The sequence below is a fragment of the Mugil cephalus genome, chromosome 1 (assembly GCF_022458985.1).
Source record: "Mugil cephalus isolate CIBA_MC_2020 chromosome 1, CIBA_Mcephalus_1.1, whole genome shotgun sequence".
Taxonomy (NCBI): domain Eukaryota; kingdom Metazoa; phylum Chordata; class Actinopteri; order Mugiliformes; family Mugilidae; genus Mugil; species Mugil cephalus.
The window spans coordinates 17,560,297-17,575,033 of NC_061770.1; the positions used below are offsets into that span (position 1 = coordinate 17,560,297).

The 14,737-nt window shown below is 43.8% G+C and overlaps 1 protein-coding gene across 1 annotated transcript; it reads left to right on the forward strand.

Moving 5' to 3' along the window:
• Window positions 1-2,624: 2,624 nt before the first annotated feature.
• On the forward strand, window positions 2,625-7,484 carry adora1b (adenosine A1 receptor b). Its single transcript, XM_047571600.1, has 2 exons — window positions 2,625-3,723; window positions 5,258-7,484. The coding sequence occupies exons 1-2, from the start codon at window positions 3,383-3,385 to the stop codon at window positions 6,066-6,068; spliced, it is 1,152 nt and encodes a 383-aa protein (XP_047427556.1). The 5' UTR covers window positions 2,625-3,382; the 3' UTR covers window positions 6,069-7,484.
• The last annotated feature ends 7,253 nt before the right edge of the window (window positions 7,485-14,737 follow it).

The window sequence follows — 14,737 nt, forward strand, 5'->3', positions numbered from 1 at the left end:
TAGTTGTTGACATTTTTCATTTTCGCCCCGGCAGTTTGGGCTTCATGTGGAGTGGTGATAAAGTTCTGGGCACGTTGCGGGTCAGGAGGAGGCCAGATGATGTGGAGAAGCCAGCTGGCAACTCTGAGAGGGACTCTTAACCCATAATCATAGCGTCCACAGAGTTGTTTACTTCTGAGCGTAAACAGGAAACCAAAAGATATTAGTCTACTTACTGCGCATCGGCAGTATGTGATTATTCCCTCCAGCTGAGCCAGCAGTCAATACGCCAACCAGCTTGACTGGGTCACATGGATCATGTAAACTGTTATGATGCACAAAGCATTCGTCCTGCAATCAAATGCACAGCTTCTCCATCCATAAAGTCTCCTGGTTAAAAGCTGTCAAACATGATTTGTGAGGCAGTGAATCCTGCCCTCTGTGGGGCTGTTTACTACAGCCTCTAACTGCATTGCTAACTTCCACTGTATGCCATTTATATATATATATATATATCCTGTAGAGGAAAGATGAGATAATCCTTCATTGATCCTGCACTTCTGGAGTGTTACAAGTATTGCAGATGTGGAATAAAAAAATAGCCAATAGATGTGGTCTAAGATAATGACTATGAGATCATATGGAAGCGATGGATTCTCTTGAGTACATCCTGTATTTTTCTAAAGATACGCCGCTCTCTGGAGAATGTGAATTCAATCTCACGTCTATTCCCGGTGGTTGGGAGGCAGTTCAGGTTCTTGTCTGATTGTCCAGGGATACGTGTGAGTGTTCGGTCTCATACAGGCTCCCATCTGAGATTTTCATTTAAGGTTTTTCTGATCCAGCACGGCAATCCATCTCGTGGCGTTTCCCCTGAAGTGGTCCTGATGGAAACGGCGCAGTTTTATTCCTCAGTGGCGACCAGTCTTGGTTAAAATGGCTAAACAGTTTTGTTTTGTTTTCTGGTAAACACAATATACAAAGTCATTCTGTAGTTGTTCTTTGTGGTTCAGTGGTCCACAGAGAAGGCCACTGCAGTTCGTCACTGGGGATTTTTTTTTTTTTTTTCGTTTCTTGTAATGATGAGTAATGTTGTTTCTGAGGCTGGTTCAGCAGAAAAGACAGCAGGAAGACCCTTTGAAAGACACCATGAGTGGTCTTTCTGTCCTCTGTCGGGGCGATCTGTGTTAAATGGAGAACTCTTTTTAGTGGAAAGCTCTCGATACACAACTCAAAAAAAATAAATAAATAAATCACGTGAGCTGTTTTCGATTCAGAAGGAGTGCATTCATCTAACACCAGAATCTGTCCTATAAAACTAAAGCACAGCACACTTCAACGGTCGCACGTCCCCGAATGGTAAAATCTGACAAACATTTACTGAAGCGTTTTCTCTTTTCCAGACCCTGTGGACAAGACAGCTAGTGAAACTGAAGTGTAGTAGAAATAATATGAAAACTCAAGCTGTTTTGTATCTGTATGAGACACGGGGAAAGTTTTGCAATTTGAGCATTGTCAGGTTGCCGTTACGTCCTGTGTGAATGCTCTGACAGTGAACAAGAACAAACAGCATTGTGAGGTCTGTGCTGGCCATAGCATTACTGAGTCTCTAGGCTGTTCAAAGGGAGACACAATGAAAGGAAAAAAAAACACCCTGAAATGACTGTGTGTGTGTGAGTGTGTGTGTGTGTGTGTGTGTGTGTGTGTGTGTGTGTGTGTGTGTGTGTGTGTGTGTGCATCCCTCTAGCACCTTGGACTGAGGCTTGTCATGCCAGATCAAGAGGATCCATACAGATTGATGTGTAATTGAAAAAAATTCACAGTGGAGAGAGAAAAAAAAAAAACCTTATTTCAAAGTGAAAACCTTTCGCATCCAAATGAGTTAGACAAAGATAATGAATGATTTCTCATATGTTAGCGCCACGCTTATGCTCATGTTCCAAGTGGGTCAGATGCCAGTTCCAGTTCTTTGCAACAAGACCATATGGCTGCCTCCTTGCTCAGCGCGTTGGCCGACCTCTGTATCTCGTGCTGGCAGCGTTCACCATGGCGCAGGTCATACCTTGGAATTGCCCTCAGTGAAGCTCCTGCTGACTATAAATGCTAACCATTGTATTTCCCTGTTTTGCCTATTAAATTTCTCTTTCACTTTCACCCAACCGCTTTCCATGCATCCTAAATTACACAGGCTGTGCACGCAACATCTGTGATGTATTCAATCAAGACAGTCAGATACGCCTGTCTGGACCAGAGCTCCTTAACACTTCTCGCCGTCTGTGTCTTTTGAACCTGGTCGGTTGTGCTGTGAATGGGACCGTGGCTCAGAACCAAAAGATATCCCTTTGAGAAATCACTTAGAAAGCTGCTGCTGCCTTTTACGAGTGATCAACGTGTAACTCAGTTTTAAGGTTTCCAATCTTGTTGTTATGAATAGCTCAGATAAGCCAGACCTTGAGCTCAGTGTGCAGGGAATTTGAAGCACGAAGATACAGGCTTAGTGGACATCCATATTTGTGTCACTGTTTATTCAGACATTTATCTCTCGGGGATTAATGCCATATTCAATAGCTTTATCTATGTTTTTCTCAGTCACATGTGGCACTGCCTCTCCCTTTATCAGCGCAAAGGGCAACTGAGCAAGGTGCATTCGAAAGGCGTGGGAGAAATGCATACATGGCGTTATACACAAAGTAAGTGTGAGTTCACATCACGGCTGCTCTGCTTCTATGGGACGGTCCCACAGAAAGCCAGAGTGGATTATTATTTATTTTTTTTCTACGTGGAAAACGAAACGGTCGCACACACCGAGGTGACATACTGTATGATCGTCAAGAGAAGCCAGCGGGATTGTATCTTCCACTGAAACAAAGACAGCATGTCTCAATGGAACAAAAAAAGGCGAGAAAACCCGCGCGGCTATTTTCAGCCACCGCATTATTGCCCCTGTTGAACGCACACCGAGCGAGGGACAGAACGTGTGAGAGTCCGCCTGCGCAGGAGCTGCGAGCGTGCGCGCCTTTCTTCAGAAGACAGTTTTCTTATTTGCAGCGTTAAAAAAAAAAAAACGTGCTTTGTTAAACTGCACAAGCGTAGGCTGGCGAACGCGAGGCGCCCTCTTGGATAAATTGGAGCGCATGGGAAGGATGCTGCAACTCACGAGAAGCAGGTGTATTGAATCAAGTGGAGGCGCAGGGCAGAGAGCAGGAGCGACGCACAACACCCACTGGACCTCATAACCTGCTCCACGGGAAAAGAACGCTCTTTTAGGCATGCTGCCTGCAAACGGGCTTTTTCTCCTTAAATTTACAAGATTTTCAACAACTTAAAACAAAGGACTGCTCCGTTGGTTATCCCTGCTTCACTGAAATCAATCTTCTTATCAAGGACATAATCAGCAGCAAGGATGCCCGGGGCACTTTTATCAGCGGAGTCACTCTACATAGTAATGGAGGTGGTGATTGCTCTGGCGTCTGTAATCGGCAATGTGATGGTGGTTTGGGCGGTGAAAATTAATAAGTCGCTTCGAGACACCACGTTTTGCTTCATCGTCTCCCTGGCTCTGGCGGATATTGCAGTGGGAGCGCTCGTCATCCCTTTGGCCATTACAATCAGCATCGGGCTTCAAACTCACTTTTACAGCTGCCTGCTCGTGGCGTGCACGGTGCTGGTGCTGACTCAAAGTTCAATCCTGGCTCTCCTGGCCATAGCGATTGACCGCTACCTGAGGGTCAAGATCCCCACCAGGTAATGAGCTTTTCAACATGCCCGCGCATCACAACAAAGACGGGCATGTGTTATTGTCTGTACCACGTGGAAGCCTGATTGTGGTGATGATGAAATGGCAGCTGTTGTTGGGTTTTCTATGTGTGTATATATATATATATAAATTTCCCAGAAAACCTACACACACAGCAGAAGTCAGCTCCAGCCTTTCCTTCCTGATCATTGATTTCCACATGGGTCTTGTTTCACTTCACAGGATGCATCCACCCTGCCTGTTTCTTTACTTTCATATCGATCTGACTTACTAGTAGCAGCCTGACAGCTGAACAGAGCATGGTTGATCAGCCAGCAGCTTCAATACTGTAGTGACACAACAGTGGTCAGGTTTGCCGTCAGTGCTGTTCAGTCTCCCTTTTTGTGTTTAATACGCCATGCACTTGCCACCAGTGGTTTATCTTGCCTGGCTGAAACAAAAGGCTGAGCAGGAGCTGGTGATAGGCTGAAGATGTAAGCTTAATAGTAGAGGGGGGGAGTTTATTGTCTGAGGACATTGTCTGCGACAGCCTCAGACTTTAATCTCATCTCTAAGAGCCCTCTAGATCTTCCAGGCTTATGATAACAGTTTATCGTCACTTTTGGCTTTTGACATCTTAGCTTCATTTCATGGGAAACCATCTCAGATTAAGTTGCATCTGCCACGACATCTTGGGCGCACGCGTGTGAATCCTCAGATTATTTAAATCCGCCGCTGTGCCTCATGTTCTTATACTTTCTCTCACTTTATGCTGTTGGATTAGAATCTGATCTCCTCTGGGCAGATCGTTTCCCAGACCCAGTGTGTCAATGATTATTTTCTTCCTGCTTTTTTTTTTTAGACCTGTTTAACACATCTGTTCCAAATCAATACTAATCCAACACACGGCACCTGTGACAGCCGGAGCTAAATTGCTGCATCTTGTTTTGCTCCAGGCTTCGCTTCAGCAAAGGTCACGCGCCTTGTGTGATATACATTTCCCTTCCCCAACACTTGATGTAAACGTCAGCCATTAGTAATCCGAAAATAATCAGTTGCTCATCTAGACACAAATGAGCTGTTTCCTTCCCTCTGTTACACAGCACTGGTAGTTTAATTTTAGAGCCTCTGTATCCTTTAGTTTCCACACCCACTTTTTTTATTCATTAAATGCTATAAAATATATATAAAAAAGCTACCCTGTGAAGGCTGCATGCCATACACTGCGGCTATATTGCTACACTAAATCAGCAGGTGATATTCAGCCAATTTAAGCAACAAAGGAGGTATGAAAAGCAACAGTGGTGCCGAGGGCAAGGTTGACTACTGAGTGTTTCACAACAAGTGCAGTGCAGAGCTATTTGAAAGAAAAGTGTGTAGGGGGTTGTGGTTTGAATTATTCTCATGAATTGCGCTTTGCCTCAGCCCAAGGGTACTGACAAAATGAAAAAAAAAAAAAAAAGGAATTCACGAAAGGCGTTCACGCTCTCACAGTGGTTTGAGGGAAGTGCTGACGTTGTTCTGTGCTGTTTGCTCCTTCAGGTATAAGCGAGTGGTGACCCAGCGGCGGGCGGCGCTGGCAGTGGTGATATGTTGGACAGTGGCTTTCATCGTGGGGCTCACGCCCATGTTAGGCTGGAACAACCTGAGGCGCCTCCAGCAGAACGGCTCCATCAGCGCAGACCTCGTCATCACCTGCCAATTTGAGAACGTTATCAGCATGGATTACATGGTCTATTTTAACTTTTTCGGCTGGGTGCTGCCTCCGCTGCTCCTCATGCTGGTCATCTACGCGGAGATCTTCTACATGATCCACAAGCAGCTAAACAATAAGAAATTCACCACCAGTCACACAGATCCCAATAAATACTATGACAAGGAGTTAAATCTTGCTAAATCTCTGGCGCTGGTCCTTTTCCTCTTTGCCATCAGCTGGCTCCCTCTGCACATCATCAACTGCATCACGCTCTTCTGTCCCGAGTGCAATAAGCCGATAGTCCTCGTCTACATCGCCATCCTGCTCACCCACGGCAACTCTGCCGTCAACCCGATTGTCTACGCTTTCCGCATTAAGAAGTTCCGTACGGCCTTCCAGAAAATCTGGCAGCAGTACTTCTGCTGCAAGGACACGCCGGCTCTGGAGATTCAGCCCAGCGACAGGAAAGAGACGCCAAATGTAGATTCACATCAGCAGGCACCGCCGCAGTGCAATCAGAAGGAAATCCTTAAATCTGATCCACAGCAAGAGCAGCAGCAGCAGCAGCCTCCACCTGAGCAGCAGCAGGACCAGAAGGCCGAACCACAGCTGCAACCTAAAGAACATCCGCCCCTACTGGAGCAGAACGCTGTCTAGGAAAACAGAGCTGATGGATGGAGAAGTAATGATCAGTGAACAAGCGCTGGATTGTTCCTCATTTGTGGAACATGAATTGCTGCACAGAGCTACGAGGCTTTACTGACTGTGGCGACTGGAATCCCTGGAAGGTCATTTATCTTAACTCAGGAGGAGAGTGTTTACTGACAGCGTGGTCGGAGCATAAAAAGGAAAGAAAGGGTACCTGTGAACTTACAATAATTGTGTTTAATCTTAGTAACAAACTGAAAACAGCTTTAACTGTTTTTTTATTCATTCCGGTGAAACGGTTGGCGTGAACAAAATGTGCAATATATGTTATTGTGGTCGGTCAGTATCAGATTATCAAATGTTATCACTCTCTTGAACGTTTATACTTTGGATGGAGCAGGTTTATCTTACTACTGTAATACTGTGTGCGCGTTCAAATGGAGAGTTGCTAAAGAATATGAATGTAATCATGTAAATATGAGACTGTGGCAGCACTGCTGTGGACGAGCATCTCTTTTTCAGGGTCTTAATCGCACAGTGTGTCACGGAAGTGGCACTGGGAGAGATTTTCACAGGAAGGCAGCGTGTACACGCTGAAAGAAAGGTTTTGTTTCCGCTGAAACAGAGTCCCACTGTGATCCAACATCAGCGGCGCAGAGGAGATGGGCAGGGTTGAGACGCGGGCAGACGGAGGGAATGGGAGGTTTGGACCTTTTAGAAGCTGCGTGCAAGAGACTCGTAGCCGGAGGGGGGGACGACTGCTACTTATGAGGGAGAGAAACACAAGATGCACTTAAAGCTCATCTTTATCCAGCCTCCATGCCAGCTGGTGGTAAAAGTAGGGATTCCCTTATATGGTGTGATGGCAGCGTTATTACAGCTTACCACCGGGGACAGTGGCTTACATTGCCTTATTTACTAATTTAACTGGTATCAGCTGAACTCTTTAACTGACTCAGAGACGACAACCTGAAGATTGTGAGTATTTACTGCTCTGTAAGCGCAACATTTTGCATTATTTAGATTAGTAATTAAACTGTGTTCAATGCCAGTGACTTAAAAGACACACACCATGTGAGAATGTAAAGTGATTTAGTTTCACCTCCTGTAAAGGCTCAGATCTCATTTCGCTGATGATCTCCCAAATTAGTGACAATCTCTTATATATGTAAGACTTTTTGTACTGCTGTCTATAAAACATCTCTCGTGCAGGAAAATGTTGAACATTGTGAACGACTGCGTCAACAGAAACCTGAACGCTGTCCACTCCTGTATCTCGATTTGGCTGCAGTGTTGAGGGTGGACTGAAATGCAGTTTTAAGGGAATAATACTGGATGAGTAAATGTATGATATGTTCTTTATATAGGTGATGCTATTTACAACCTATGTTTACAGTTTTGATTCTAATAGAATAGTGAAAATTACATATTTGTTGCTATTGTATCATGTGCTTCCTGAATGACTCTTGGTGCAAATATTACTACTGAGCACACGAACCTGTCTCCAAGAAGTTATACCTATAAAGTGAAATGAAGCAAATATGATTTAAGGGAAAAGTAATACTTGATATAAAGAGATAATGAAGTCTTGGCAAATCACATTATTTATTGTATTACTGGGACAAGAGCGAGGCTTCACTTTAATACACATCAGCACTGACCTTAAGCTGGAGACATAACTCATTTATGAGCCTTTAACCGTATCAGAAATTCTTTTACACACCTAAAGCAAAGTGCTTTCGTTGCATAAATTGCGCAACCCCCAGTCTTTGGTGCCAAAGTCTGTTTTCTGTGCAGCTCTGCTGTTCTACATACATGTACTGATACTTCTACCCAAACGAATGGTTGCCTCTGAACATCATCTGGATAACTAATTTATTCATGCATTCATTCATTCTCTGTAACCGCTTGTCTTCTGGAGGTTTACGGGGGGTTTGGAGCCTTTTCCAGCTGTCATTGGACAAGAAGGTCTCCAGTCTGTCACAGGGCCAACACAGAGAGACACACAACCATACACACTCACAGCTAAGCACAGTTTAAAAGGCATCAGCGCTACTTATCTATAAAATAATTTCTGTAAGCGTACTGCACTCATTCAGTTACTTTAAAGGTGCTCCAGTCAGTATGTTTATGGTAGCAATGGACCTTGTAACTTATTAATTGTGCGGAGGTGTCTGTCTCAGAACTGACCGACCTAGATAACTTAGATTATTTGGGTTTCTAGTTCACAAGCACTTTAGTTTCAGTTTTGCTTTATCAGCTTCAAGAAGAATCAGGTCGATACGTCTGTGACGCTTTAAAAAAAAACACACACACACAAAAAAAAGCTTTTGGCATGTTCACTTAAATTTTTTAAAGTGGGATAATACAGACCGATCAGCCGCAACATTAAACCACCAAGTAAATCACCAATACAGTGCTCTGCCGGAAAACGTTTGGACATGTACCACCCACCTAGACCAGACCAGGCACCCACACCCCAGAGCAATTACTCTCCTTGTTGACAGCAGCCGTCCCCAGGAGGGTGCAGCCTGACCCTGACAGACAATGGTTTGGCAACAACTAAAAAAAAAAAAACATGAAAAAGAGCACAAGGTGTTGACCTGACCTCCTAGTTCATTAGATCCTAAACTGATCAATTATCTGTGGGAACAAGCCTGAGATGCCTCACCCCCAACCCCTATAGGACCGAATAACTAACAACATCCTGTTACACCCTCAGAAGGTTCACGTCCATTCTCTGATGAGTCCCAACAGTTTTGGAGACCTATGCAATACTAGGATGGTAGTCATAATGTTATGCCTAATCAGTGAAAAGCAGATTTAAAAATAGGCACTAATAGCTCTTATCTGTCCCTCACATTAATGTCAGCACTTTGCAAATGCCAAAAGAGGTTACACTTAAATGCAGTCTCCTTCCCAGCGCGTTTTCTTTCTTCTAAAGAACTATACAGAGTTTCTTTTCTACCTGTTTCGTCTCATGATGAGTCGCTGCCTCCCGAGTTGTAATTACTCTGCAGCAATCAACATTTTAAGCTCCGGATATCTCAACTTTTTTTTTTTCCCCGTTACCTTGCTGCAGCTCAGCAGCGCCGTCAGAATTCTCATTAACGCAGCGCAATAATGCAGCGAGTGGCTGTTAGATAGCACTGGAGAGCTGTCACAGCTCTGTCGGCACATTTCTCCCCGCAGTAGAAGAATTCCTTTGATACTTAGAGACGTGTGAAGTCCCTGAAAAGACTACATAATCTGAGTGAGGACTGCTCACTCTCGCTTCCCCGCGAGGTCTCCTCCTCAACAACATTCTGACGGCTTTTCAGACACAACACGTGTCCAGAATATTTGCAGCAGAGCATGCACTGGATGTCCACACTTTAATGCGATGAAATAGCTCATATAAAATCAATAATCTGGTTCAATAGTCGGGACGTTTTTCATGCAGCGCGGGGAGTAATGTTTTATTCTTTGAGGCTATTCTTATCGTGTTGTATTTCAGGGAGAGATTGAATGTCAAGCACAAGGAAAATTCAGATAAGATTGACAAATAGGAGGAAATACTGCAGGTGTATATTTCTAATGCTACGGCAGAGGTGACCTTTCCTTTCAGCGACCTATTGTCCTTGCGGCTAATGTGGGTGTCGACCGCAAATTCTGAGAGAAGGAGGGGGAACCTCTCTTTACACACTCCACGTTACTACCCTGCAGTACAACTGTGTGAATAACTGAGTGTAATTCCGATCATAGTTATCTCAGATTTACGAGACCGCCGATGTTGTAATGCATTTGCACATTTGCCAAATGGATGGGTGCACATTTGCAAGGAAGCGTCTAAATGAGCATTGTTACTGAAAGTGATGGAGAACTGATACCCGAGTATCAGAGTGCACGTGACCTCCACGCTTCTGAACCCGACCTTCCCTCTTCTGGTAAAAACGAACGCGCAGAATTGTGTCAATATTTCTTCCAGATGGTTTGCTTCTGCCAGGCCAATAATAGCTATCTGCACATTAGCTGAACTCTGACAAACACGTACTTTCTAATCCTCTGTGGACGTTGCTCTAACGAGGCATGCTGAGGGGAAATGCATGGCCTGTTATTTGTGTCTCTGTTTGTTTGTTTTTTATATATATATATACACAGAGAAGAGGTTTGAGCTACCTGGGCTCTGATCAGGCGTCACGTATAAGCGAGAGAGTGTGGTACCCCGGAGCGACAGCGCAACAGGAAACGGGGCTCGTTGTCAGACCACTTTATATAGCACCACAACATCTGTCTCGAGGAACAGCGGTAACACTGACCTGTGAAACCTGTAATAAGGTCAACACTTACATTAAAAAGCTTTCAGCATGCACAGTGGCTTGATGTTCAGAGCGTTATCCAAACATATAAAGTTAATTGTTTGTATTGTTCCGCATGTGTGACTTTACTGGAAGGCAATCAGTCATAAAAAAAATCAAGCCACCAATGCTGCCTCGGCTGGAAGAGCATCTGTGTCATGTATTACAATACAGCAGTGAATGAATATCAACTCCTGGCTGGCAGCACAGCTAATGAGAGGCAGCATCAAAACTGACGAGCATAAAAAAAAAAAAAAAAGATGCAAATTTGCAGCAGATGGAAAATTTGCATCCAGTAACAACTGAACACTGCCCGTTAAGATGTAATGATGTGCAACATATTATTTCAGCTAAACAGCAGCGATATAGTGCAGCAAAGCAGCTACGCAAATCATCGTTTGCTGTGAATGGAACCTAAAGGTGCTTGAACAGAAAAGCCGTGGAATCAATTTGGAAAGGAGTGCATCCCACTCACTCAACGTCAGACACAGCGTGTGTGAAAACCCTTCAATAAAACAGCATTAAGGCGCCGCAAATAAAACAAACCCACTTCCGCTGGCCATCAATTATTTACCAAACAGGCTAACAAAATTAGAACAGCATCAATATTTTATCTCTTAAAAAAAAAAAAAATCCACTCTCCTTGCCTTGGGAGGTATCTTGAAACCTGAGCCTGGAAGGATCGCCTCCCGTGTGAGCTCAGACCAAAGAGCAGAGACGTTTAAAATGAAGTGTACTTGGAGAAGATTGAGCAGAGATGCTTCCCTGCTTTGTTTACAGTGTTACAGTTTACTGCTTTGTGTAAATGACAGATTTCCACAGTCAGACAAGTATGTGTCTGTTACAGCTTGATGCTGCAATTTATTCTTGACACCAATTCCCTGTACCAGAGCCCCTCTTCCCACTCTCATCTGGCCTCTTTGATTGTCCTTATGACACAGTGCCACCTGCTGGTGAAGAGTATTTTGATCTCGTGTTTTATTTAAACTGACTGAGGGCCCGTGGGGAGAAGCCTCTGCTCATCTGGTTCACATCTTGTTCCTGCATAAAACTTCCTCAGCAGGTTCTTGTGGCACCTTCTGTTGGCATTTTACTTCTTTTGATGGCATTTCCAAAAACCTGCTTGGCACCATGAAAGAAACTCCCTAATATCATCAAAGCTCGTCTAGAATTAGATCATCGATGATTCAGAGCAATGATGCACCTAACGCTTGGCTCTTCTTCTATGAAACGGTGCAGATTTAAACACACGCAGACTAAATTGGACCCATGCGTTCTATAGAAATTCCCCAGTAAAGTAAAAGCTAAATGTAGAATTTTCACTTCAAAAGAAGGCGCCGTAGAATTTACAGGGTAAAGTATCATCTATTTTCATCGCAAACAACGTCCTGTTCATCTTTTTAGATCTGAGCACATCTAACAGTTGTTTAAAGTTTCTGACTATCTCACAAAGATCCTGCAGGTATCCGGAAATGTTCCCTCATCCACTAGAGATCACCCACACACTTTCACTGTGCCCACAACGTTGTTTCTATTGTCCTTTAATATAATGTAGGTAAATGGGATAAATAGATTGTGGATTGTGTTTGGATTCATTTCTGTACAATCACCTCCACTCAATATTAATCAGACTGCTGACGGTCAAAAGTGTCATGCCTGGCATTTTGTTATTCTGGGTGAATAGAGTCATCAGCATCAGCATGCGTAACCACAAACGGTAATGTCAGGGTTTGAGTTGTTTTGCTACCTTACGGGAAAATGACACAGTGCGTGTCTAACAATCCTTTTTTTTTTTTTTTTTCCACCCCTGGAGGGAAATGTTGCATTTATCTTAGGCCATGGAAGTTCAAACCTCTGTGACCCCACATGTGCCAGCAGAAAGCTCAAAACCCCAGCAAACACACATCACAAGGAGCGATAATTGCCTGCCTCGACAAGTCTGAACCAAAGTGTGTAGAGGCAGCTGCAGCGTTGAACCTGACTCACTTCCTGGCTCCTATCAGCTGTTTGTCCTTTATTGGGGGGAGGAAATTCCCTCCTTCTCCTATATTTTCAACAGTGGTTTTGAAAATCTGCTGAATGGACATTACTGTGTACATCTGTATATTATTCATTTTTGAGGAGTGATGGCTCGCGTACTACTTTTTTTTTTGTGTGTGTGTGTGTGTGTGTGTCTTGTAGCCTCTCTGTTCCCTGTCGCGAATTTTGAAAACAACTCTTTAAAAGAGTTATGAAGGCGTTGCTCCCTATGCAGTTAAACAAGCAGCAATAATATTCTGTGCAATCAGAGCTCCCATCCCATCCTGGCCCACGGTGTCACTCCTTGTGGCTGTGCCTTGGACGGCACCCGCCCAGACAGAAAGACCACTGCTTATGACCGACAGTAATTGGCTTTTAATGGTGGCGGTGAAAGATGGCTGTCCATAAAGTCAACACAACTCCGCCTGCCTTGACTTGTTCTGTGCTGGCAGCAGACAAAGTCTGCCCTCATGTGTGACGCTCAGCCAGACCTGTCTGTTGCCTTTTAGTGATATTATATAATTACATGAGGTCATACAAATTGACTTCGGTATCACTTAGAGTTACATCTCCCTGGGGCCGCCTGGTGGCCTGCGGGTTAAGGCGCCGACCGTGAACCACAGCATCCCCAGTTCACTCCCTCCTGGGAACTCTGTTCATTCTCTTACTCCCTATGTTTCCTGTCACTAACTAATAAAGCCACATATATATATATGTATCCTCCTCGCTGATATCCCTTGTGATGTTTTTCCCACCACCAACCCATGGACGATTACCAAAAGAGAATGACACTTTATCTACACAAACTCATTTCAAAACATTGGTTCAAGCTTTAGTGCAAAGTCATTCTCTGACTCCCCATGTTTCCTGTACTCCAGCTAAAGAAGCCATAAATATCCTTCTCAGTGATATCCCCTATGATGTTTTCGAACCGATAACTCATGCATAAAACTGACACAGTTGCAAAACGTCAGCAGCAAGAATGTAGGGCATATTTACACAAAATCATTACGAAACATTACTACACATACATCCCTTCACATCCTGTTTCATTTATCAGTGCCACTGTGTCCCAATCCTGTAGAGTACCTGGGTGGAAGCAGAGGAAGTGAGCAGATTTGGTTTTTGGTTACCACTACAGACTCTGTGCCAGTGCAGCAGGAAAGAAAACAGAGATAAGCACTAATGGTTTATATGGGAGATTTAACAGCTTTGAACTTGCCATGGCCCTGTGCCTCGGTCCCTGACAGGCTTCTTTGTTTCCCCGTATCAGACTGGGAATAGTCAGCTAATGTGAGCCAGAGGAAGTCTTGAGACTGATTCCAGGTTCCAAGTGTATCAGATTGACACAGTTGCTTCTACCTGTGTTCCATGTTATTTGTGTTTTATTGGAATGTAGATTTAACAACGAAGCGTCAAAGGATGACGCATCACTCGGATGTCAAGTATATTTATTTGAGGCGACATCCGTCTTTTCTATCTGCTAATCTTAACAGTTTGTTAATAGTTTGCAGTAGTAAAATCAGATACAATCCGAAATCAGATACACGCACAGTAATAAAAAAAAAAAAAAAACCCAAATGTGACTAATAGTCTAGTTCTAAACCGATTGGTGAAGCAGAAGTAATTCATGTGTATATTTGTCTCGGGACACATGAGTCAAACCCATGCTCCAACCATCCCGTTAAAATGACTGTACACAACAACTGTTGGCATATGCCTTTTTCATGGAATCATTTCAGTCAAACTTTTCATGCTAACTTATGACTCATTATAGGCAGGATGGCATATGACACTTGAGGGCTCGGAGGACCCAACATTGTTTCCGCCCTGGCGAATCCTTGTTTTAATCAATCCCTGTTTTGATTGTGTCATTTGTTTTGTTTGTTGTGCACTAAGTATCGCTGTGTTCCAATTGCAACCACAAGCATGCATAGTGTCTTGTCAAATTAAAAGGAGATACAAATATTCAGACAATACATTAGACTTGTGGCTCATTGCTATTTTGGCTTCATTGTTGGTGTCAGAGAAGTCAATAACATAGATTGGCTGCAAATAAAATAAAATAAACACAGAGGATCTCTTAGAAAACAAAAATAAACTTCTGGGAAGCTTCGTCAAGGGATAAAAACAAAACTGCTCCAAGAATAACTGCCAGGCGCAGCAGACTCAGCGGGCCTCGGTAAAGTACCTGGACGTGGTGATGGGTCAATGCTCCCTCTGATGCAAGGAAAGCAACGGCCCCGACTGTTGCACAGTCCTCGATTCCCACCGCAAAATCAACAAACCAGTCGTCATAAAACACAACACTGCTGAAAAAGG